Consider the following 27,319-nt stretch of genomic DNA (forward strand, 5'->3'; position numbering starts at 1 on the left):
AAATCTGAGAGGAGGAGTTGGTGTGAGAGGTGGTCAAGGTGGTCAAAGTGGTCAGCGAAGACAAAGAACTCCTTCACAAGGGCCAATACCTCATTCCCTACCTGGAGTAGGTAATCCATCAGCTTCCTGCTGAGAACCATGGCCTCAGCTTTAAGGTGCATTTACATAGGCAAGACATGTTACGAATGTTATATTTGCTTCATTCTTAGCACATTACTGACATTCTTAACATGACTTAACATCTGAATAGGTTTCTTAATAGTGCGTGTTGGTGGTGATATCATGATTTTTGTGGAGCATGTTTTTGGCTGTCAAAAAATCTATGAATGTCACACACCACCCTCATTTCGTCTAATGTCGTGGAGGTCGCAACTGAGCGTGTTGATCCGTCTTGATTAGTCGTGACCCTTAATAGAGCGTGACACCATTCTTCTCTGACGTGCGCCCAATTAAACCTTGCTGCACCGCATTCACTTTCATTGCTACAAGTATGCTGAAGGAGGACAGTGATGCCCAGTTGGCTAAGCTTCGTTCCAATGCTCCTCAGTGCACTCCTGCAAGTGTTCCACCTGCTGCATGCACCTGATGTTTGGGAAAACGAGCAAGACCAGAGCCACGTGGAGACACACATCTGACTCTCGCTCCTCTCTGCGCCACTCCATGGCACAGAGCCTAACGAAGCATACAGTCATAAAGTTCTTCTGGGGTGGATTGAGGAGCAAACTGGAGCAATCTGAATTGTTCAGCAACTGACAGTTGGATGAATATGGGTGTGTGTGTGGAGACAATTCACCTCATTCACAACATGACAGAACTTAACACTGCACTGGTACGCGCGATAGCGCACAGCAGCGTGGAACATTATTCTTGACCATGCGTAATGGTTCCTGATAATTCTCCAACCACACGTGCCATTAATCATAACGCGTGGTAACAGGTTGCAACAGTTCCTGAGGACACTTGACACCTCTGCCTCGAATCATCACATTCGTGATCAACAGCCAAGAATGTATACTTCGTGGCATTCGTGATGTGCTGTCGTTATGTGTAAACGCAGCATTAGAGGTGCTAATCCTCATCCCATCCACTTCACACTCGGCTGTGAACCGATCCAGTTACTGCTGGATGTCACAGGCCGACGAAGCCAGCAGGACCACATCATCTTAAAAAATCAGTAATATGACCCTGAGCCAACCAAACTGAAGACCCTCCTACCCCCAACTACACCTCAACATCCTGTCCATGAATATCACAAACAGAATTGGTGACAAGGTGCAGCCCTGGTGAAGGTCAAACCCCACTGGAAACAAGTCTGACTTATTGCAGAGATGCCAAACACAGCTTTCGCTTTTTGAGCGCAGAGATTGGATGGCCCTGAGAAAGGACCCCTTAGTCCAAACTCCCACAGCACCTCCCACAGTAACTCCTGGGGTACCTGATCATGTGCCTTCTCCAAGTCCGCAAAACACATGTAGACTGGATGGGCATACTCCCAGGCCCCCTCCAGGATCCCTGTGAGAATGAAGAGCTGGTCGGTTGTTCCCCAGCCAGGACAGAACTCCTCTTCTTCCTCTTCAATCTGATGTTCGACTATCAGCCAAACCCTCCTTTCCAGGAACCTGGAGTAGACTTTAAACAGGGAGGCTGAGTAGTGTGATGCCCCTGTAATTGGCACACACTCTGTGCTCCGCCTTTTAAAATGTGGGGACCTCCACCACAGACACTCCTTAGGCACTGTCCCAGACCTCAACGCAATATTCAAGAGATGTCTCATCCAAGACAGTCCCTCCACACCCCTTCAGCAATTCTGGCTGAACATTTCCCATTCTGGTTCAATGCTCCCAACCTCCACAGGGATACCAGAAATGCTTCGCTGGAGGTGTGAGTTGAAGATCTGTCAAGGCAGTGGGCTCCTCCACACATTCCCAGTTCACCTCCATTATCTGTTTGGGCTTACCAGCTCTATCCAAAGTCCTCCCCCACCTTCTGATCCAACTCACCACCAGATGGTGATCTGTTGACAGCCCTGCACCTCACTTCACCTCAGTGTCTAGAACATGCGGCCTTAATTCAGATATGATCACAATATCACTTGATGAGGGCCCTCTATCCAGGCCTAGCTCCAGAAGGGGGCCCCGAGCTTCATCTGGGATGGGTCACGTTTCCTCTTCCTCATTTATTCATAGTCATTGTGAACCATTCTTAGTCTGGCTTCTCGCCTGAGACCAATTTGCCATGGGCGACCGTTCCAGGACTACGAAGGTTCCAGACAACACAGCTCTCAGGTTCATAAGAGCACATAAATCTCTTCACTAGGATGGGTGATGGTTCCCAGAGGGAGTACTTAAACATTGAAATAAATTTTACAACCACTCGTTTCATAGTTCAAAGTCATCAAAGATTTAGAAAACTTTGTGATTTGTTGGGTGTGAGGTGTCATCTGAAAATGGGCCCTCTGCTGCAGCAGTATGAGGTGCTGAACAAACCATCTTTAGCCTGCTTGTCACTTTTTGTGCCCCAGTGAGAGTTAGAACTGTACATGCTTGGTCAAGATGGGTTGGACATAAGTTCCTTCCACAGAAGGAGCCATGTGGATTCTGAATCATGTGACTGGCCACTTGCTGCCAGGATATATATTTAATTCATTGTCAGGCTAATCGCCTCCCTTGGGTTATGCATTACTGGTTTTGCATTGAGTCTGTGAGAATGCTCTTGTGTATTTGTGACACCCGAGTATACATCATTGAAAACAAACCACAATTTTCTTGTCTTGGTTGTCAAGGTGGCCTTCTGTTTGCCAAAGTTATGAGACAAAGAAAATATGTGACGATGCTCGACCCATTCCACGTCAAGTATGGAAAAGTCGTCGTAATCATTCAGAGCCTGATGTCAATTCTCATTGATCTTCTCTGGATTCCATCAACACTTTCTGGTTTAGGTGAAGTATGCACAGTACAAAGGTTTGCTTAGACTTCAAAAGATATTGAGTAATGTGATCTGTAATCTGAGCCAAACAGGGCAGCATGGTGGCTTAGTGGTTTGGGTAATATCTAGAATGAAACACAAAATTGCAACAAAATACATGAAGTAGTGACAATTTTTACTTGGAATCACACAGAAATGATGTCAAGTTTGTGAACAAAGTGCTCAAGATGGCTACTGGGTGCTACAATGCTGCCATTATGTGAAATGAGGCTGTGGAAATACTGAGTGTAGCCACGGAAGTCAAAGACCTGTGAATTGCAACAGAATAAAATAAAATTATAATAAAAAAGCCTAGCATAGTTCCATGAATGAGGAAAAAAAGGGAAGGAAAGAGTTCATGTTTTGTTTACTGGCTGCACAAATCAACTAGTAAAACTATCTCCAGCAGAGCAACAGCCTGCTGCTTATTGCTATTATTATCATCCCTGCTCGATCCACTCTCCTCCAGCATTGAAGGGGGTCAATACAGATCCCCTTCTCATTTCTAAGGAATGACTAGAATACGATCTTCCACTGGCCGGGTTCCAGGCACTGTGATGCGGAGCAGCATTTCAGGGTTGTGCATCTTTTTGATTTGATTTTTTTTATTCATACTGTCTGTCTCTCATGGTTTCTCTGCAGCGGCATCTCTTGAGCTACCCTGGACATAGAAATTCCACTCCAGAATCAATCAAGAGACAATCTTTGTTACCACCAAGGGATTGCCATGATATAGACACATATTATGGAAGCATGAGGTCATGACAGAGACATCTTGGCTACACGCCTGCGGTGCTGATAACTATTTCATCTGTAGAACAGCCTCAGATGACATTAAGGGTTCTATCTCACTGTGCTGTGACAGCCTGTGAATGGCAATTGCAAGGGAAAACGCTTGATATTGCGCATTGTTTGCTGAGTGGCGCTCTTGCCTCGCTTCATTCACAGGCCATCGCCAGTGTTATGCCTGGATTTTGAATATTTCAATGTTGGTGAGGCAACAGGGCTCCTCCCAGTTTTCTTCCAGAGCCGTCGCTTGTGTCGTGTGACTCTTTGAATGTACTCGCTGTAACTCCTAATGTGAGAGATTCAGAAATAATTGATGGGGGGGGGGGGGGGGGGGGGTTTTGGCAACATGCATGAGTTGTGGGAGAGCACACCACAATAGCCGAGATGATCAGAAAGGACGAGCCAATTCTGGCAGTGGCCAAGCTGCTGCCAGCCTGGTCGGAAATGTCAGGACTTCTTCTGGACTTATGTATTTAATGTTTCTTTCTTTTTCTTTTGAGGCACACAATTCTGTATTCACGAGTGGAGCACAGCACTATGGAGCTTTTAATCTTGTTTTATATGTCTGCAGTGCTTGCTCTGTCTCCCATCCCATCTCTCTCTCTCCCTCTCTCCTTCTCTCTCTCTAAGGAGGTGCATTTGAGTTCTTTGATGTCCTCCTTGTGAGGATTATGCACGATCACTGAGGAAATATGACACATTTTTATTAAATGACACACTCCTCATATCCAGCTCCAACAGCGTTCACATGGGTCTTTAAACCGGGAAAATCTTTTTGATAAATGCCATGGAAATGTGACATCTGTCCATCACAACCAAAAACCTAGGAGGATGGAGGACATGTCTGTACCAAGTCAATGTGCAGATCCACCTCAGATCTGCTGTGGGACAATCTGAGTGAAAAATACAAGGGAACAGCTGAAGGGACTAAAAATGTTATTGCAGAATAGACCAAATCAAATTAAAGTATGCACACCCTGAAGTGCTGCTGGAATTCACTGTGTCATGGAGAAAAGTTTGATCCAGCACCCAAACGATCACTGTGCTTGGATGTCATGGATCATATAAGCCTGGCTTATATACTGGACATGGAAGATAGGACAGGAGATCCGGGGGTGCATTCTGCAAGTCTGTGAGTGCACTGTAGGCTTTATTATTATTTATTATTATTATATTATTAATTTAGTTTTTTTTATTATTGTTTTGCCAATTTTTGGTAGAGTGGAGGAATTTCCATAGTCTATTCACATGGATAAGAGCAGGATAATAAGAGCTGAACACTTTGTGGGCAAACGTCATTATTTGAGCTGCGAGTGGCCACTTCAGTGAAATACCAACTGTGACACTATCACTAGTTTGTGTGTTTGGTTGCTAATTTGCACCTCCAACTGCTCTCCAGCAGTCGCACTAAGGACCCTAAGGACTGATGCCGTGGGAGTCTTCACCACTTTGTGTTGCTTGTGTATGTTGTGTGTGACTGACAGGTCTCACCATGAGTGTGATTCTGGATTTGACCATCCCAGTGAGCATCTGGATCTCTGCTGCTGTGGTCATAATTTACACCCTGCTGGGAGGTCTGTACTCTGTGGCCTACACAGACGTCATACAGCTCATCCTCATATTCATCAGGTTGGTGAGTCATTAAATTTTTACTGTTGTAACAGCTTAATTTTGGTCAGGCCCCAGATTCTATATTTTTAAAATTATTTAGCATACCTGACACCCTCTGGTGTCCATGGACATGTCAGCACATCCAGATCAGCATGTCATCATATGTCTATTAATAAATATGCAACAGAATGTAACAGAGACTTCCCACAACAACGTCATACTTGGGGTTTCCATCTTCCCTCAAGAGGATCCGTCACTCACAGCTTCTCCTTGAGGCTGGAGAATATCACACTGTCCTGCGACGTCAGGGTGGCTCTCGCCCTACAAGTTGTTGCCGTGTCTGTCACTGTAGAATTGTCATTGAAACATGCCAATAAACATTTACATTCACAAAACAGCCTTACCACAACTTGAAAAAAAAAAAACACAAAGAAAATCATTTTGAAAATAACATAGTTTTTTGTTTGTTTGTTTTGTTTTTAATCAACGCATGTATTTTTTCAATGCACCAGTTGTGGAGTGTGGAGTTTCTGGGATTGAGGGATTTTATTTTTATGATCTTGATTTATTTAAAAGATTTATCTAAAATAGAAGACATCCAGCTGACACTGGTAAGTTATTTTATTTTACAAATACAGTAGTGTTCAGAATAATAGTAGTACTGTTGGGAAAGTGTAGGTACACGGACCCACAACAGGGGGAGCAAATGAACGGACAATGGAGTAGGTCAAATAACAACACTTTACTGTTGTGAATGTGCACAACAAATACAACAGATTACAACAATAGACAGGTGTCAATTCACAAAGGTGTCGTGTGGGCAGGCTCGAAGATAGGAGACGCCTGTCCAAAGCAGAACCGGAACCACACGATTTCCTCCGCCACCAGACCCCGGGAATACTGGAGCCGCCAAGTCCCGAACTCCCAGGTGGCCACTGCCTCCGCGTGTCGGACCTGGTACTGCTGGCGAGGAACAAAAAGCAATTAAAGGAGGGCGCGTTTGCACCCAGGAATCCGTACGGCAGGAAAAACTACCTCCACCTCTCGTTGGAAAAGTAGTCCACACTACAACGCACAAAGTCACAAAAATAGCACTGTCAACCAGTCAGCTGAGGTACGTTACCTTCCAGGTAGAACGATATCTCGGCAAAGAGGTGGAGACGTCGTCCTGCTGATATACCCCTGCCGATCAGATGATTGGTAACAGCTGTTGCAGGTGATGCGTGACAGCTGTCACCCTGGCTGCTCCTGTGAGGCGGCTGCGCCCTCTGGTGCCTGGAGCCCGCACTCTAGACAGGGCGCCCTCTGGTGGTGGGCCAGCAGTACCTCCTTTCTGGCGGCCCCACAACAGGCCCCACCCCTCAACGGGCGCCTCCTGGCGCCCGACCGGGCTTGTCCGGGTGGCGGCGGTAGAAATCGGCCAGGAGGGCCGGGTCCAGGATGAAGCTCTTCTTCACCCAGGAGCGTTCTTCAGGTCCGTACCCCTCCCAGTCCACCAAATACTGGAAGCCCCGGCCCATCCTACGGACATCTAAGAGCCGGCGCACAGACCAAGCCGGCTCGCCATCGATGATCCGGGCAGGAGGTGGTGCCGGACCGGGAGTACAAAGGGGTGAGGTGTGATGGGGCTTGATCCGGGACACGTGGAAAACGGGAGGGATCCGCAGTGAGGCTGGAAGCTGAAACCTCACTGCGGCTGGACTGATGACCTTGATGATCTTGAACGGACCGATATACCGGTCCTGCAGTTTAGGGGAGTCCACTTGAAGGGGTATGTCCTTAGTAGACAACCACACTGCCTGCCCTGGCCGGTACGTAGGGGCCGGGGTCCGCCGACGGTCTGCATGGGCCTTCGTCCTCATCCGGGCCCTCAGCAAGGCAGAACGGGCGGCACGCCACACCCGACGGCACTTCCGTAGGTGGGCCTGGACCGAGGGCACACCGACCTCTCCCTCAACCACCGGAAACAAAGGAGGTTGGTACCCCAGACACACCTCGAAAGGGGAGAGGCCGGTGGCTGACGACACCTGGCTGTTATGGGCATACTCGATCCAGGCCAGATGGGTACTCCAGGCCGCCGGGTGCGCGGCTGTCACGCAACGCAGGGCCTGCTCCACCTCCTGATTGGCCCGTTCTGCTTGCCCGTTGGTCTGGGGATGATACCCGGATGAGAGACTCACCGTGGCCCCCAGTTCCCAGCAGAAGCTCCTCCAGACTTGCGAGGAGAACTGGGGACCGCGATCGGAGACGATGTCTGTCGGGATCCCATGCAGCCGGACGACGTGGTGGACCAGGAGGTCCGCTGTCTCCCGGGCCGTTGGGAGCTTCGGGAAGGCCACGAAGTGGGCCGTCTTGGAGAATCGGTCCACTATCGTGAGGATGTTGGTGTTGCCCTGGGACGGCGGGAGGCCCGTGACAAAATTCAGGCCGATGTGGGACCAGGGGCGATGGGGCACGGGCAGCGGCTGGAGCAGTCCCGAAGCCCTGCGATGATCAGCCTTGCTCCTGGCGCAGGTGGTGCAGGCCTGGATATAATCCCGGACGTCGGCCTCTAGGGACGCCCACCAGAAGCACTGCCGGACAACTGCCACGGTTCTTCGCACCCCTGGATGACAGGAGAGCTTAGAGCCGTGACAGAAGTCCAGGACTGCAGCCCTAGCTTCTGGTGGGACGTAGAGTCTGTTCTTCGGCCCAGTTCCGGGGTCCGGGCTTCGTGCCAGGGCCTCCCGGACGGTTCTCTCTACGTCCCAGGTAAGGGTGGCCACGATAGTGGACTCCGGGATGATGGGTTCCGGTGGATCCGACAACTCCGCTTTGACTTCTTCTTCGTGTACCCGGGACAAGGCATCCGATCTCTGGTTTTTGGTCCCGGGACGGTAGGTGATCCGGAAGTCAAAACGGCCGAAGAACAGTGACCAGCGGGCTTGCCTGGGGTTCAGCCGCTTGGCGGTCCTGATATACTCCAGGTTCCGGTGGTCAGTGAAAACCGTGAATGGCACGGACGTTCCCTCCAACAGATGTCTCCACTCTTCAAGAGCCTCTTTCACCGCAAGGAGTTCTCGATTGCCGACGTCATAGTTCCGTTCGGCCGGGGTCAACCTGCGGGAAAAATAGGCACACGGGTGAAGGACCTTATCGGTCTTCCCGCTCTGGGAAAGCACAGCTCCTATCCCTGAGTCCGAGGCGTCCACTTCAACCACTAACTGGCGGCTAGGATCGTGCTGCACCAGAACGGGTGCAGACGAGAAACGCCGTTTCAACTCCTTGAACGTGGCATCGCAACGATCCGACCAGGTGAAGGGGACTTTTGGTGAGGTCAGGGCTGTCAGGGGGCTAACTACCTGACTGTAGCCCTTAATGAACCTCCTGTAAAAATTAGCAAAGCCGAGGAACTGTTGCAGCTTCCTACGGCTGGTGGGTTGGGGACAGTCTCTCACCGCCGCGACCTTGGCCGGATCAGGAGCGACAGAGTTAGGGGAGATGATAAACCCCAGGAAGGACAAAGAAGTGCGGTGAAACTCGCACTTCTCGCCCTTCACAAACAGCCGGTTCTCTAATAACCGCTGCAGGACCTGACGTACATGCCGGACATGGGTCTCAGGATCCGGAGAAAAGATGAGTATGTCGTCCAGATATAGAAGCGAATCGGTGCAGGAAATCCCGCAAGACATCATTAACCAATGCTTGGAACGTCGCGGGGGCGTTTGTAAGACCGAACGGCATGACCAGGTACTCAAAGTGACCTAACGGGGTGTTAAATGCCGTCTTCCACTCGTCTCCCTTCCGGATCCGAACCAGGTGATACGCATTCCTGAGATCGAGCTTGGTGAACATTTGGGCTCCATGCAGGGGCGTGAACACTGAATCCAACAAGGGCAATGGGTATCGGTTGCGAACCGTGATTTCGTTCAGCCCCCTGTAATCAATGCATGGACGTAGTCCGCCATCCTTTTTCCCCCAAAAAAGAAACCTGCACCCATCGGGGAAGTGGAATTCCAGATCAACCCGGCAGCTAAAGAGTCCCGGATGTAGGTCTCCATTGATTCGCGCTCAGGTCGTGAGAGGTTGTACAGCCTCCTGGACGGGAACTCAACGCCTGGAACCAAATCAATGGCACAATCATACGGACGGTGGGGGGGAAGGGTGAGCGCCAGATCCTTACTGAACACATCCACAAGGTCATGGTACTACACCGGCACCGTCCCTAGATTGAGCGAGACTCTGAACTCCTCCTTAGCCTGGGAACCGGGAGGAACCGAGGAATTAAGCATACCCGATGGCAGGTCTCGCTCCACTGCAACACTACCCCGGACGGCCAATCGATCTGGGGATTGTGTTTTAACATCCAGGGAAATCCTAAAATCACACGTGAGGTAGCAGGAGTCACAAAAAACTCGATCTCCTCCCGGTGATTTCCTGACACCACCAGAGTTACAGGTGGTGTCTTATGTGTGATTGGAGGGAGTAGGGAGCCATCTAGTGCCCGCACCTGCACAGGCGAGGAGCGCCACCAGAGGGAGCCCTATCTCCCTGGCCCATCTGCTGTCTAACAGATTCCCTTCAGAGCCCGTGTCCACCAGTGCTGGGGCCTTCAGGGTTAAATCCTCATAAAGGATTGTAACGGAGTCGTGTGGCAATGTGGGTGTGTCCCACGTGAATGTCTCGGCCCACCCCTAGCCCAGTTTCTAGGGGCGGGCGTTGGTGTTTAACCGCTCGGGGCAGTCTCTTACCTGATGCTCTATTGAGCCACAAACAAAACACGCTCCGCGGGCCAGCCTCCTCTGTCTATCTGGTGCCCTAAATGTGGCCCTGCTCGTGTCCATAGCTTCGTCAGCAGGGGGAGCTGTAACCACACGGAGCGTAGGGGCCGTGGAGCGTGGGGAGGGCGGAACGCGGTCGGAACCGGAAGGGAGAGGGACGGCGCGTGCCCGGCCACGCCCTTCGTCTCGTTCCCGCCGGCGTTCTTCTAACCGATTGTCTAATCGTATAACGAGATCGATAAGCCCATCTAAATCCCGCGGTTCGTCCTTAGCCACCAGGTGCTCCTTTAGAACCAACGACAGTCCGTTTACAAAGGCGGCGCGGAGGGCAGTGCTATTTCAGCCGGACCTCGCAGCCGCGATGCGGAAGTCGACTGCATAGGCAGCTGCGCTCCGGCGCCCCTGTCTCATTGACAGCAGCACGGCTGAAGCGGTCTCTCCTCTATTTGGGTAATCGAACACTGTTCTGAACTCCCTCACAAACCCATCATATGTCTGAAGGAGCCGTGAATTCTGCTCCCAGAGCGCTGTAGCCCAAGCGCGTACCTCACCGCGAAGCAGGTTTATTACATAAGCTATCTTGCTGGCATCAGTTGCGTACATGACAGGACGTTGTGCGAAGACGAGCGAACACTGCATAAGGAAGTCCGCGCACGTCTCCACACAACCTCCGTACGGCTCTGGAGGGCTTATGTATGCTTCCGGGGAAGGTGGGAGGGGTCGTTGAACGACCTGTGGAACGTCACTGTTACGCACAGGGTCGACAGGAGGGAGAGACGCAGCAGCGCCCTGAGGGCGCGCTTCCACCTGCGCGGCAAGAGCCTCCACCCTGCGGTTAAGGAGGACGTTCTGCTCGGTCATTAAATCCAACCGAGCCGTGAAAGCGGTGAGGATCCGCTGCAACTCACCGATCATTCCTCCTGCGGACGCCTGTGCGCCCTGTTCTTCCATTGGCCGTTCAACAGCCGGTTGACGCCCCTCGGGATCCATGACGCTGGCCGAGATATCCTGTTGGGAAAGTGTAGGTACACGGACCCACAACAGGGGGCGCAAATGAACAGACAATGGAGTAGGTCAAATAACAACACTTTACTGTTGTGAATGTGCACAACAAATACAACAGATTACAACAATAGACAGGTGTCAATTCACAAAGGTGTCGTGTGGGCAGGCTCGAAGATAGGAGACGCCTGTCCAAAGCAGAACCGGAACCACACGATTTCCTCCGCCACCAGACCCCGGGAATACTGGAGCCGCCAAGTCCCGAACTCCCAGGTGGCCACTGCCTCCGCGTGTCGGACCTGGTACTGCTGGCGAGGAACAAAAAGCAATTAAAGGAGGGCGCGTTTGCACCCAGGAATCCGTACGGCAGGAAAAACTACCTCCACCTCTCGTTGGAAAAGTAGTCCACACTACAACGCACAAATTCACAAAAATAGCACTGTCAACCAGTCAGCTGAGGTACGTTACCTTCCAGGTAGAACGATATCCCGGCAAAGAGGTGGAGACGTCGTCCTGCTGATATACCCCTGCCGATCAGATGATTGGTAACAGCTGTTGCAGGTGATGCATGACAGTTGTCACCCTGGCTGCTCCTGTGAGGCGGCTGCGCCCTCTGGTGCCTGGAGCCCGCACTCCAGACAGGGTGCCCTCTGGTGGTGGGCCAGCAGTACCTCCTCTTCTGGCGGCCCACACAACAAGTACTATGTGACTAAAAAGATTAATCCAGGTTTTGAGTATATTTCTTATTGTTATATGGGAAACAAGGTACCAGTAGATTCAGTAGATTCTCACAAATCCAACAAGACCAAGCATTCATGATATGCACACTCTTAAGGCTATGAAATTGGGCTATTAGTAAAAAAAAGTAGAAAAGGGGGTGTTCACAATAATAGTAGTGTGACATTCACTCAGTGAGTTCGTCAATTTTGTGGAACAAACAGGTGTGCATCAGGTGTCCCCTATTTAAGGATGAAGCCAGCACCTGTTGAACATGCGTTTCTCTTTGAAAGCCTGAAGAAAATGGGACGTTCAAGACATTGTTCAGAAGAACAGCGTAGTTTGATTAAAAAGTTGATTGGAGAGGGGAAAACCTATACACAGGTGCAAAACAGTTATAGGCTGTTCATCTACAATGATCTCCAATGCTTTAAAATGGACAAAAAACCAGAGACGCGTGGAAGAAAACGGAAAACAACCATCAAAATGGATAGAAGAATAACCAGAATGGCAAAGGCTCACCCATTGATCAGCTCCAGGATGATCAAAGACAGTCTGGAGTTACCTGTAAGTGCTGTGACAGTTAGAAGACGCCTGTGTGAAGCTAATTTATTTGCAAGAATCCCCCACAAAGTCCCTCTGACACTGACATTGTAGACCGATGGGTCGTAACAGAGTCACAAAGCCATGTATAATTGTTTATTTATTGCAAGAATCCCCCGCAAAGTCCCTCTGTTAAATAAAAGATTGCAGAAGAGGTTACAATTTGCCAAAAACACATCAACTCTCCACAGCCTGTCTAGTGGATTTTTATTGTTTTTTGCCACGTTGTCGTGCGTTGCCTGTGCTGCTCCACAGCCTGTCTAGGGATTTTTATTTTGTTTTTTGCCAACGTTGTCGTGCGTTGCCTGTGCTGCTCCCAGCCTGTATAGTGGATTTTTATTTTATTTTTTGCCCCGTTTGTCGTGCGTTACCTTGCTGCTCCACAGCCTGTCTAGTGGATTTTATTTGTTTTTTGCCACCGTTGTCGTGCGTTGCCTGTGCTGCATCCAGCTGTCTAGTGGATTTTTTTTTTTTTTGCCACGTTGTCGTGCGTTGCCTGTGCTGCCCACAGCCTGTCTAGTGGATTTTTATTTGTTTTTTGCCACCGTTGTCGTGCGTTGCCTGTGCTGCTCCACAGCTGTCTATGGATTTTTATTTTATTTTTTGCCGCCGTTGTCGTGCGTTACCTGTGCTGCTCCACCTGTCTAGTGGGTTTTATTTATTTTACCACTGTTGTCGTGCGTTACCTGTGCTGCTCCACAGCCTTCTAGTGGATTTTATTTATTTTTACACTGTTGTCGTGCGTTACCTGTGCTGCTCAACAGCCTGTCTAGTGGATTTTATTTTATTTTTTACCACTGTTGTCGTGCGTTACCTGTGCTGCTCCACAGCTGTCTAGGATTTTTATTTGTTTTTTGCCACCGTTGTCGTGCGTTGCCTGTGCTGCTCCAGCCTGTCTAGTGGATTTTTATTTTGTTTTTTGCCACCGTTGTCGTGCGTTGCCTGTGCTGTCCACAGCCTGTCTAGTGGATTTTTATTTATTTTTTGCGCCGTGTCGTGCGTTACCTGTGCTGCTCCACAGCCTGTCTAGTGGATTTTTATTTTTTTTTTGCCACCGTTGTCGTGCGTTGCCTGTGCTGCTCCAGCCTGTCTAGTGGATTTATTTTGTTTTTTGCCACCGTTGTCGTGCGTTGCCTGTGCTGCTCCACGCCTGTCTAGTGGATTTTTATATTTTTTTTTGCCGCTTGTCGTGCGTTACTGTGCTGCTCACAGCCTGTCTAGTGGATTTTATTTTTTTTACCACTGTTGTCGTGCGTTACTGTGCTGCTCCAGCTGTCTAGTGGATTTTTATTTTTTTTTGCCACCGTTGTCGTGCGTTGCCTGTGCGCTCCACAGCCTGTCTAGTGGATTTTATTTATTTTTTGCCGCCGTTGTCGTGCGTTACCTGTGCTGCTCCAGCCTGTCTAGTGGATTTTTATTTTGTTTTTTGCCACCGTTGTCGTGCGTTGCCTGTGCTCCACAGCCTGTCTAGTGGATTTTTATTTTGTTTTTCCACCGTTGTCGTGCGTTGCTGTGCTGCTCCACAGCCTGTCTAGTGGATTTTTATTTATTTTTTACCACTGTTGTCGTGCGTTACCTGTGCTGTCCACGCCTGTCTAGTGGATTTTTATTTTTTATTTATTTTTACCACCGTTGTCGTGCGTTACCTGTGCTTCTCCGCAGCCTGTCTAGTGGATTTTTATTTTATTTTTTACCACTGTTGTCGGCGTTACCTGTGCTGCTCCACAGCCTGTCTAGTGGATTTTTATTTTATTTTTTACCACAGTTGTCGTGCGTTACTGTGCTGCTCCGCAGCCTGTCCAGGGATTTTTATTTGTTTTTTGCCACCGTTGTCGTGCGTTGCCTGTGCTGCTCCACAGCCTGTCTAGTGGATTTTATTTTATTTTTGCCGCGTTGTCGTGCGTTCCTGTGCTGCTCCACAGCCTGTCTAGTGGATTTTTATTTTATTTTTTACCACTGTTGTCGTGCGTTACTGTGCTGTTCCACGGCTGTCTAGTGGATTTTATTTTATTTTATTTTTTTACCACGTTGTCGTGCGTTACCTGTGCTGTTCCACGGCCTGTCTATGGATTTTTATTTTTTTTTTTTTATTTTTTTTTTTTTTTTACCACCGTTCGTGTACCTGTGCTGCTCCGCAGCCTGCTAGTGGATTTTTATTTTATTTTCTACCACTGTTGTCGTGCGTTACCTGTGCTGCTCCACAGCCTGTCTAGTGGATTTTTATTTATTTTTGCACCGTTGTCGTGCGTTCGCTGTTGCCGTGCGTTACTTGTGCTGCTTCATGGCCTGTCTGGTCCTTAACTAAGCCACCTTCTGCTGAATCACCTCTAAATTATTTACACATTATTCACTTTGTGTTTTTAGGAATCCACTAGGTTGCGTAGCTACTAGCTTTTAGCCGATTTAGCATGGCGGCTTCTCCTGTCTCTCCCGCACTTTTCTGCTCTGGTTGTGAAATGTTTAGTTGTTCCTCGGCTCCTTAGCAGTACGGTACTTGTAATAAGTGCAGCTTATTCGTAGCTTTGGAGGCCAGGCTGGGCGAATTGGAGACTCGGCTCCGCACCGTGGAAATTTACAGCTAACCAGGCCCCTGTAGTCGGTGCGGACCAAGGTGGCTAGCCACCGTTAGTTCCCCCCTGGCGGATCCCGTGCAGTCGGGAAAGCAGGCTGACTGGGTGACTGTGAGGAGGAAGCGTAGCCCTAAACAGAAGCCCCGTGTACACCGTCAACCCCGTGCACATCTCTAACCGTTTTCCCCACTCGACTATACACTCGCCGAGGATCAAACTCTGGTTATTGGCGACTCTGTTTTGAGAAATGTGAAGTTAGCGACACCAGCAACCCATGGTCAATTGTCTTCCGGGGGCCAGAGCAGGCGACATTGAAGGAAATTTGAAATTGCTGGCTAAGGCTAAGCGTAATTTGGTAAGATGTAATTCACGTCGGCAGTAATGACACTCGGTTACGCCAATCGGAGGTCACTAAATTAACATTAAATCGGTGTGTACTTTGCAAAAACAATGTCGGACTCTGTTGTTTTCTCTGGGCCCCTCCCAATCAGACCGGGAGTGACATGTTTAGCCGCATGTTCTCCTTGAATTGCTGGCTGTCTGAGTGGTGTCCAAAAAATGAGGTGGGCTTCATATGATAATTGGCAAAGCTTCTGGGGAAAACCTGGTCTTGTTAGGAGAGACGGCATCCATCCCACTTTAGATGGAGCAGCTCTCATTTCTAGAAATCTGGCCAATTTCTTGGATCCTCCAAACTCGTGACTGTCCTAGCGTTGGGACCAGGAGCAGAGCTGTGTCTTATACACCTCTCTGCAGCTTCTCTCCCCCTGCCATCCCCTCATTACCCCATCCCCGTAGAGACGGTGCCTGCTCCAGACCACCAATAACCAGCAAAAATCTATTTAAGCATAAAAAATTCAAAAAGAAAAAATAATATAGCACCTTCAACTGCACCACAGACTAAAACAGTTGTAAATGTGGTCTATTAAACATTAGGTCTCTCTCTTCTAAGTCCCTGTTGGTAAATGATATAATAATTGATCAACGTATTGGATTTATGCTGCCTAACAGAAACCTTGGTTACAGCAGGATGAATATGTTAGTTAAATGAGTCAACACCCCCCGAGTCACACTAACTGTCAGAATGCTCGTAGCACGGGCCGGGGGCGGAGGATTAGCAGCAATCTTCCATTCCGCTTATTAATTAATCAAAAACCTAGACAGAGCTTTAATTCATTTGAAAGCTTGTCTCTTAGTCTTGTCCATCCAAATTGGAAGTCCCAAAAACCAGTTTTATTTGTTATTATCTATCGTCCACCTGGTCGTTACTTGTGAGTTTCTCTGTGAATTTTCAGACCTTCTGTCTGACTTAGTGCTTAGCTCAAGATAAGATACTTATAGTGGGCGATTTTAACATCCACCACAGATGCTGAGAATGACAGCCTCAACACTGCATTTAATCTATTATTAGACTCTATTGGCTTTGCTCAAAAAGTAATGAGTCCACCCACCACTTTAATCATATCTTAGATCTTGTTCTGACTTATGGTATGGAAATAGAAAGACTTAACAGTATTCCCTGAAAACTCCCTTCTGTCTGATCATTTTTTAATAACATTTACATTTACCCTGATGGACTACCCTGCAGTGGGGAATAAGTTCATTACACTAGAAGTCTTTCAGAAAGCGCTGTAACTAGGTTTAGGATATGATTCCTTCTTTATGTGCTCTATTGTCATATACCAACACAGAGCAGAGTAGCTACCTAAACTCTGTAAGGGAGTTAGAGTATCTCGTCAATAGTTGTACATCCTCATTGAAGACAACTTTGGATGCTGTAGCTCCTCTGAAAAAGAGAGCTTTAAATCAGAAGTGTCTGACTCCGTGGTATAACTCACAAACTCGTAGCTTAAAGCAGATAACCCGTAAGTTGGAGAGGAAATGGCGTCTCACTAATTTAGAAGATCTTCACTTAGCCTGGAAAAAGAGTTTGTGCTCTATAAAAAAGCCCTCCGTAAGCTAGGACATCTTTCTACTCATCACTAATTGAAGAAAATAAGAACAACCCCAGGTTTCTTTTCAGCACTGTAGCCAGGCTGACAAAGAGTCAGAGCTCTATTGAGCTGAGTATTCCATTAACTTTAACTAGTAATGACTTCATGACTTTCTTTGCTAACAAAATTTGTACTATTAGAGAAAAAATTACTCATAACCATCCCAAAGATGTATCGTTATCTTTGGCTGCTTTCAGTGATGCCGGTATTTGGTAGACTCTTTCTCTCCGATTGTTCTGTCTGAGTTATTTTCATTAGTTACTTCATCCAAACATCAACATGTTATTAGACCCCATTCCTGCCAGGCTGTCTCAAGGAAGTCCTACCATATTTAATGCTTCAATCTTAAATATGATCAATCTTATCTTTGTTAGTTGGCTATGTACCACAGGCTTTTAAGGTGGCAGTAATTAACCATTACTTAAAAAGCCATCACTTGACCCAGCTATTTAGGATTATAGGCCAATCTCCAACCTTCCTTTTCTCTCAAAGATTCTTGAGAGGGTAGTTGTAAAACAGCTAACTGATCACCTGCAGAGGAATGGTCTATTTGAAGAGGTTCAGTCAGGTTTTAGAATTCATCATAGTACAGAAACAGCATTAGTGAAGGTTACAAATGATCTTCTTATGGCTTCGGACAGTGGACTTATCTCTGTGCTTGTTCTGTTGGACCTCAGTGCTGCTTTTGATACTGTTGACCATAAAATTTTATTACAGAGATTAGAGCATGCCATAGGTATTAAAGGCACTGCGCTGCGGTGGTTTGAATCATATTTGTCTAATAGATTACCAGTTTGTTCATGTAAATGGGGAATCTTCTTCACAGACTAAAGTTAATTATGGAGTTCCACAAGGTTCTGTGCTGGACCAATTTTATTCACTTTATACATGCTTCCTTAGGCAGTATATTTAGATGGTATTGCTTAAATTTTCATGTACGCAGATGATACCCAGCTTTATCTATCCATGAAGCCAGAGGACACACACCAATTAGCTAAACTGCAGGATTGTCTTACAGACATAAAGACATGGATGACCTCTAATTTCCTGCTTTTATAAACTCAGATAAAACTGAAGTTATTGTACTTGGCCCCACAAATCTTAGAAACATGGTGTCTAATCCAGATCCTTACTCTGGATGGCATTTACCCTGACCTCTAGTAATACTGTGAGAAATCTTGGAGTCATTTTTGATCAGGATATGTCATTCAAAGCGCATATTAAACAAATATGTAGGACTGCTTTTTGCATTTACGCAATATCTCTAAAATCAGAAAGGTCTTGTCTCAGAGTGATGCTGAAAAACTAATTCATGCATTTATTTCCTCTAGGCTGGACTATTGTAATTCATTATTATCAGTTGTCCTAAAAGTTCCCTAAAAAGCCTTCAGTTAATTCAAAATGCTGCAGCTAGAGTACTGACGGGGACTAGCAGGAGAGAGCATATCTCACCCGTGTTGGCCTCTCTTCATTGGCTTCCTGTTAATTCTAGAATAGAATTTAAATTCTTCTTCTTACTTATAAGGTTTGAATAATCAGGTCCCATCTTATCTTAGGGACCTCGTAGTACCATATCACCCTAATAGAGAGCTTCGCTCTCAGACTGCAGGCTTACTTGTAGTTCCTAGGGTTTGTAAGAGTAGAATGGGAGGCAGAGCCTTCAGCTTTCAGGCTCCTCTCCTGTGGAACCAGCTCCCAATTCAGATCAGGGAGACAGATACCCTCTCTACTTTAAGATTAGGCTTAAAACTTTCCTTTTCGCTAAGGCTTATAGTTAGGGCTGGATCGGGTGACCCTGGACTATCCCTTGGTTATGCTGCTTTAAGACGTAGACTGTGGGGGGGTTCCCATGATGCAGCTGTTTTCTTTCTCTTTTTGCTCTGTAGGCATCACTCCGCATTTAATCATTAGTGATCGATCTCTGCCCCCCTCCACAGCATGTCTTTTTCCTGGTTCTTTCCCTCAGCCCCAACCAGTCTCAGCAGAAGGACTGCCCCTCCCTGAGCCTGGTTCTGCTGGAGGTTTCTTCCTGTTAAGAGGGAGTTTTTCCTTCCCACTGTTGCCAAGTGCTTGCTCACAGGGGGTCGTTTTGACCGTTGGGGTTTTTCATAATTATTGTATGGCCTTGCCTTACAATATAAAGCGCCTTGGGGCAACTGTTGTTGTGATTTGGCGCTATATAAAAAAAAAAGTTGATTGATAATCTAATCAAAAGATTCAGAGAATCTGGAGAACTTTCTACACACAAGCAGCAAGGCTGAAAACCAACATTGATTGCCCGTGACCTTTGATCCCTCAGTGGCATTGCATTAAAAATTGAAATCATTGTGAAAGGATCAAGAACACTTCAGAAAACCATTGTCAGTTCATACAGTTCGTCGCTACATTTACAAGTGCAAGTTAAAACTGTACCATGCAAAGCAAAAGCCATGCATCAACAACATCCAGCAATGCCCTGCTTCCCTGGGCCCAAGCTCATTTAAAATGCAAAGTGGGAAACTGCACTGTGGTCTGATGAGTCCACATTTCAATTTGTTTTGGAAATCATGACCTGTGGCCTCTGGACAAAAAAGGAAATGACCATCCAGATTGTTACCAGTGCAAAGTTCAAAAGCCAGCATCTGATGATTGGTATGGGGGTGTGTTAGTGCCCATGACATGGGTACTTACACATCTGTGATGGCACCATCATTGCTGAAAGGTACATTCAGGTTTTGTACAACACATGCTGCCATCCAAGCAACGTATTTTCAGGGACGTCCTGCTTATTTCAACAAGACAACGCCAAGCCACACTCTGCACCTGTTACAACAGCGTAGTAAAAGAGTGCGGGTACTAGACTGGGTCTGCCGGCAGTCCAGACCTGTCGCCCATTGAAAATGTGTGGCCATTATGAAGCGCAAAATAAGACAACGGAGACCCCGGACTGTTGAACAACGGAAGTCATACATCACAAGAATGGGTAAGAATTCCACCTACAAAGCTGCAACATTATGTCCTCAGTTCCCAAACGCTTATTGAGTGTTGTTGAAAGAAAGCTGATGTAACACAGTGGTAACATACCACTGTCCCAGCTTTTTAGAAATGTGTTGCAGGCATCCAGTTTCAAAATGAGCAAATATTTGCACAAAACAATAAGGTTTATCAGTTGAACATTAAATATCTTGTCTTTGTGGTGTGTTCAATTGATATAGGTTGAAGAGGATTGAAAATCAGTGAACTCTGTTTTTATTTACATTTTACACAATGTTCCAACTTCATTGGAAGTGGGGTTGTAATTCCTGAGGTGCGTTATTTCTGGCTGAGTGATTCTGCTCTCAAACTTCAAGAGGACAACGCGGGTTCCGTTGGGTTCCGTCGGGTTTGGACTAGGGGGGTCATTTCTCAAAGCCATCCAATCTTTGTACTCACAAAGCAACAGCTGTGTTTGGGTTCTCTGCAGTAAATTGGATTTAATTTCCAATGGGTGTTCAGCATCGACATTAATGCTTGTCTGATTGTCCGGGACAAGTGTAAAATGTGATTGGACAAGCAATATGCTCTAATCGCTGTCCGACTAGACAAGTGGCATTTTTTCTTTTAAAATGTTCAAATTCTTATTTTCATCGCTGTGAACCAAAATACCTGACATATTTTTCAGGAATTCCCACAGGATGGGAGTCAACTTTGCTATTATCATGTGATTGGGACGATACGGGATTAAAAATTCACGGGAGCAGACAGGAGCAGAACCAAGGGTTTTAGGCAGCGAGCCATCCTGCTGTCATTGGAGCGGTCAATTTTTGAAAAAAAATGACGAAAAAAAATAGCGGGTGGCTTTGCTTAAAGCCGTCTAAAATTAAGACCGGGTCCAATCGCTGCACCTGTCTGTGTGTCAGTGTGTATGTGTGCGTCGGCTGGCTGCGGGGGGGCGCAGAGTGAAAAACAACACAAACTAAACTGTGTCTCTGTCTTTATTTCTCTCTGGACTGTTCTGATGGTTCGTCCTGTTCACACCGTGTGCACGTGTCAGTGACAGTTAGACTGAAATTATGAGATGAAATAAATTGGTCAAAATTCCTTAAAATGAGAATATATGAATGAAGAGAATAAAAATCACACACACGTGTGATTAAAAAACCTGATGTGGAGTGATGTTCAGAAGCAGAAATCACATAAAAGCAGCTGAGAACTCGAACTTTAACAGACTGTTATTTTCCACAGATATTTATTTTAGATGACTTAATGAAGTTGTTTAATGTTCAAGCACAAAACGTGACCTGAGGAGGAGAAAAAAAGAGGAAATGAACTCGAGTCTGAATAAAAAATACAAGCTGATGATTTTATTTTTCAAAATTATTAGGCTGCAGTTGTGAGTTTAATTTATTTCAAAGTAAGTTACTGCTTATTATTTTCAAAAATCATGAGTCAAATCAGTCTGCATTGTTCAGTTTTTCCTGCACGTGTGTGTATTTTTTTCCTTCTTTATAAGTTTGGTTTCTGTGTTTGTTCTACTAAAAAGTTTTAAAAAACAATAAAATGTTAACACTCAGAGAGTGCAAACCTCCGCCAAGGCCATGGGGTCACTGACGCCATAACATCTACACGCAGTGGAATCACTGAACCTAAAAAGTCTAACAATGATGTTTGCTCAGTAGTAAAAAAAAGTTCATCTGCTGTGACTGGATAGCATGTATCCTTAGTGCTTGGCATCACAGTTTATTGCAACTTGCACCTTTCCAGAAGTTACTGTCATCTGAGCACTGATATTGATATTCCATGTGCTTATAGACAAAAACAAATAAGAGACAAAATTCAATTTATTATTCAACTAAACTGCAAATATATGAATTTTTTAACATTTATGAAACATTTCTCTAAATAAATAACAGTAAACTCTGAAATAGAACTATTTTTTAAGTGTTGCATGTGCTACATAATGAAGTGCACCTTCTATATATTCAGTGAAGTGCACAGAAGCAGAATATATGCAACAGTAAGGTGCTGATGTCAGCCTCTGGGTTTTCTGGATCCTAGGCCGTGATTCATCGGACACCTGGGAGTGGTTTTGCACCTTGTGTACTTTGTTCGTGATGTGCAACTGAAGCCAGAGCTTAACCACGGCTGGAGTATACTTGCTGACATCTCAAACTTTAGCTTTTGCTAAGTGAAGTCATCTGGATAAGTGATATTCATTGGCCACTAAAATATAATAATGCCAAATGATAGTCCTTCGTCTAATAAATTCATTGTGCTCCCCAGCCTTGTATAGTTTGGTCATGAGGGATTTCCTCTTTGCAGTGTGTTGTATTTGACATTGTTTACTAACAAGGCCATAGGGTCACTGACCCTAAAGAGATTCCCTCCTTGGCACAGTGATCTATTCAACAATTCAGTGTTACAACCAAAACTATGACACATACACTTTTCTTTCCTTATATTTGACATCCTTGACCATGAAAACATACCACTAGAACTTGGGAATCACTTTATGTCTTTATTAGTTCAAAGGTTATTGTATAAAAACGATTTTTCGGTAATGGCGGTTTTCTTCTGGATCTAGCTCCTTAACATTTGAAGCTACATCAAATCTGATGACACCTTATTGAATCAGTAGTGATTCAGCTACAATTTAGTGTTAGTTGTGCATCTCTAGCTTCATTTGTCACCTCACACTGACACATTTTCTATTTTCCCTGTATTTTTGCATATTCTGGATCACCAGATCCGGAATCCCGATCCGATCATCACCAAACTTTGTTGTTTGATAGAACATTTGACTATGTTACACCCTGATTTTTTTCAAGCCTTTCTGCCTTGTTTTTGTGGAGTTAGAAACTAGAATGTCAAAATTCCCCCTATCCCACAATGGTGAAGAATCCTTTAAAAAATTCCTGGTTCCGGATCGTGATCCGGATCACCACTAAAATTTAATCACTTGTTCCTCTTGTCATTTCCAACCACTCCACAAAATTTTATCAAAATCCGTTCAAACCTTTTTGAGTTATCCTGCTGACAAACAGACGGACAGACAAACAAACAAACAAACTCGACCGAAAACATAACCTCCTTGGCGGAGGTAATAAAATAAAAAATGTTATTACATTCCCAGTTTCTCCACTCACACCCACAGAAGCCAAACATTCTTCCAAAGGTGTGTTTTGGTGGCTTCCCTCACTTGTCCTTCCAGCATGGACATTTAGTTTTTGAGAACTGCCTACCTGACACACATTTACCATAAAGTACCACACTGTTTGTATTTCTGAATGATTGATGTAAATAAAGTCTAAGAAATATTCAGTGAGTTGGAAATGTTCATGTATTCATCCTCTGACATTTCCCAAGAAAACTGCCTGTAAATATTATTAACAAATTCTTCCATTAACAATAAACTGCCCTGTCCCAACCTTTTTTCTTGGAAAATGCTGCAGGCCTCAAATGTGGGAATGGGTAAATATTAACAAAAAATAAATAAAATAAAGCTGATCTCACAAAACATGAAATATGTTGGTTTCATACAGTCTGCAGTTACAGAAATAGAAGACAAAGTAAATGTCAGGATCATTATGTGTCCATCACCACCACATTTTGAAAAACTATAAGACCACAGGCCATGAATTATTTATGTTTTGTGTCTTTTAGTGACACTTTTTAAAATTATTTTTTTAGTTTTTTAGTTTGGAATAAGGCAATAATTGTCTCCCTGTATTACCACAGATGAACTGTTTCTGTAGCCACATCTTCTGAAATAAAACTGCAAAATTTTACCACCCACACAGGAGAGTGACAGTATTACCTTTTCATGAAGTGATATGTCACAGCAAAGTAGATGTGATCAATATTTAATCTGAATCTCAGTCCCAGAAAATGTTGAAATGTAATGATTTCTCTATTTCAGCTGCAATTCTTATGTTGGAATATTAAAGTTAAAGTACTTCCAAACAAAAGAAGTATGACAAGTTTTTATTAAGTGCCAAGTCACAGCAAAGTATATGTGATAAACATTTAATTTGAATCTCAGTCATGGGTTGTCCGACAACCAGCTTTTCCTATAGGACAAGTAAACTGCCAGGGTTACTTGTCCTGTGGACAAGTACACTAAAAAACCTAATGTCAATGCCTGGGTGTTGGCCTCCACCAGGGCTGCGCCTTGTCACCAATCCCATTTGTGATATTCATGGACAAGATATCAAGGCATATTCAGGGGGAGGAGGGTCTCCAGTTTGGTAGGCTCAGGGTCACACCACTGGTTTTTGCAGATGATGTGGTCCTGTTGGCTTCATTGGCCTGTGACCTCAAATACTCACTGGGTCAGTTCGCAGCCAGGTGTGAAGCGGCTGGGGATGAAGATCAGCACCTCTAAGTGTGAGACCATGGTTCTCAGCAAGAAACCAATGGATTGCCTACTCCGGGTAGGGAATGAGGTCTTGCCTAAAGTGATCGAGTTCAAGTACTTGTTCTGGGATTTGTTCATGACTGAGGGGACAATGGAGTGAGAGATTGGCCGGAGAATCAGTGAAGCAGCGACAGTATTGCATTACTGTGCCATACTGTTGTAATGAAAAGGGAGCTGAGTCAAAAGAAAAAGCTCTCCATCTACTGGTCAATCTTCCTTCCTATTCTCAGTCATAAGGGTTGTATCATGACTGAAAGAACTAGATCATGGGCAAAAGTGGCCAAAATGTTTTTCCTCAGGAGGGTGGCTAGTGTGTCCTTTAGAGATAGGGTGAGAAACTCGGACATTTGAGGGTAGCTCGGAGTAGAGCCACTGCTCCTTCACATTGAAAGGAGCCAGCTGAAGTTGTTTGGGCATCTGATAAGGATGCCCCATGGGCACCCCCGAAGGAGGTGTTTCAAGCATGTCTAGCTGGGAGGAGACCCCGGGGAAGACCCAGGACTAGGTGGAGAGATGAAATCTCCACACTGGTCTTGGAACACCTCAGTATCCCCCAGTCAGAGGTGGTTAATGTGGCCAAAGAAAAGGAAGTGTGAGGTCCCCTGCTGGAGCTGTTGCCCTGGACCTGATCCGGATAAACGGTTGAAGACGTACAGTGAGGAAAATAAGTATTTGAACACCCTGCGGTTTTGCAAGTTCTCCCACTTAGAAATCATGGAGGGGTCTGAAATTTTCATCTTAGGTGCATGTCCACTGTGAGAGACATAATCTAAAAAAAAAATCCAGTAATCACAATGTATGATTTTTTAAATAATTTATTCGTATGTTACTGCTGCAAAAAAGTATTTGAACACCTACCAACCAGCAAGAATTCTGGCTCACACAGACCTGTTAATTTGTCTTTAAGAAGCCCTCTTATTCTGCACTCTTACCTGTATAATTGCACCTGTTTGAACTTGTTACCTGGATAAAAGACACCTGTTCACACATTGAGTCACACTCCAACCTGTCCACCATAGCCAAGACCAAAGAGCTGTCTAAGGACACCAGGGACAAAACTGTAGACCTGCACAAGGCTGGGATGGACTACAGGACAACAGGCAAGCAGCTTGGTAGAAGACAACAACTGTTATGATTATTTATTAGAAAGTGGAAGAAACACAAGATGACTGTCAATCTCCCTCGGTCTGGGATTCCATGCAAGATCTCACTTTGTGGGGTAAGGATGATTCTGAGAAAGCTCAGAACTACACAGGAGGACCTGGTCAATGACCTGAAGAGAGTTACATGTCCAGGCCCGTTTGAAGTTCACCAACTGTTGTTTTTACAGGAAAACACTGGCAGCTGTGGTTACCAGGGAATTCCTGTAAAAAAATACAGCAGCACAGTAGATAACTTTACAGACATAATATGTAAATGGATTCACAGTGAATGAACCATGGCTGACTCACATTAAAAAACTGTTAAAGCTACAAAAAAAGAGAGCCTAGTCTCAGTATCGTATCACATTAAAATTAAAAGAAACAAAGCATGCAAGGATTATGACTGAACAGAAGTACTTAGACTAGCGATAATAATTTCTTATAGGCCTACTCCCTAGCCTACTCTAGAACATGCAAATAGCCTACCTGTAGCCTATAGGCCTACCTGAATTTGCATCGTTTCATCAATCATGTTAAAGTTAGGCTACAGCATAAACTTGTAAAGTGACTTACATATAATTCTTATATTTTTAAAAACACCTGACTAAAACTATAGGTTTTACAATATTTGCATGTTTTGTAATGAGTATTACAGTATTTCTCAGTTTTTGTTAAATAGTTGTAGTTTCAACGAATACACTTGATTAGAATCAAATGTTGTTGTACATCTAACAAAAACATTCTGTTTAATAGTTTACAAAAGTTCACTGTGATTGAAACAAAAAAAATATGTTTTGGGGTTTATAATACTTTTCTGTAGTGATTTTACATTGTGTTATGTAAATTTCACTGCATTTTTTTTACAGTGTGACCATCTGGATGATCCAGAGGAGGCATTTGAGAAGGTCATTTACTCAGATGAGACCAGAATAGAGCTTTTTCGAATCAACTCCACTTACCATGTTTAGAGGATGAGAACAACCCCAAGAAAACCATCCCAACCGTGAAGCATGGGGGTGGAAACATCATACTCTGGGGGTGCTCTTCTGCAAAGGGGACAGACGACTGCACCGTATTGAAGGGAGGATGGATGGGGTCATCTATTGCGAGATTTTCAGCAAACAACCTCCTTCCCTCAGTAAGAGCATTGAAGATGGGTCATGGCTGGGTCTTCCAGCATGACAATGACCCCAAACACACAGCCAGGGCAACTAAGGAGGGGCTCCATAAGAAGCATTTCAAGGTCCTGGAGTGGCCTGGCCAGTCTCCAGACCTGAACTCAATAGAAAATCTTTGGAGGGAGCTGTAACTCCAAACCTGAAAGATGTAGAGAAGATCTGTATGGAGGAGTGGACCAAAATCCCTGCTGCAGTGTGTGAAAACCTGGTGAAAAAACTACAGGAAACATTTGACTTCTCTAATTGCAGTCAAAGGCTACTGTACCAAAAATTAACACTGATTTTCACAGGTGTTCAAATACTTATTTGCAGCAGTAACATACAAATAAATTATTAAAAAATCATACATTGTGATTTCTGGATTTTTTTTTTTTTTAGATTATGTCTCTCACAGTGGACATGCACCTAAGATGAAAATTTCAGACCCCTCCATGATTTCTAAGTGGGAGAACTTGCAAAACCGCAGGGTGTTCAAATACTTATTTTCCTCACTGTATGTGTGTATGTATGATTCTGCTGTTTTTGTCTCTGTCCAAGGCACTGACAGGACCTTCAATGGATGCGGGCCCTACACCCCAGGTGACCAGACTGACCTCAGGAAGCCCTTCTTGTTG

General features: G+C 45.4%; 1 protein-coding gene across 1 annotated transcript in view; it reads left to right on the plus strand.

Moving 5' to 3' along the window:
• Positions 1 to 27,319, plus strand: part of LOC117523805 (high affinity choline transporter 1-like) — a 132,730-nt gene that overhangs the window by 49,937 nt on the left and 55,474 nt on the right. Inside the window, 2 exon segments of the mRNA XM_034185416.1 lie at positions 2,783 to 2,938; positions 5,238 to 5,386. Coding sequence (XP_034041307.1) covers positions 2,783 to 2,938; positions 5,238 to 5,386 — 305 coding nt within the window.

This window comes from Thalassophryne amazonica, chromosome 13, assembly GCF_902500255.1.
Source record: "Thalassophryne amazonica chromosome 13, fThaAma1.1, whole genome shotgun sequence".
Lineage (NCBI taxonomy): Eukaryota > Metazoa > Chordata > Actinopteri > Batrachoidiformes > Batrachoididae > Thalassophryne > Thalassophryne amazonica.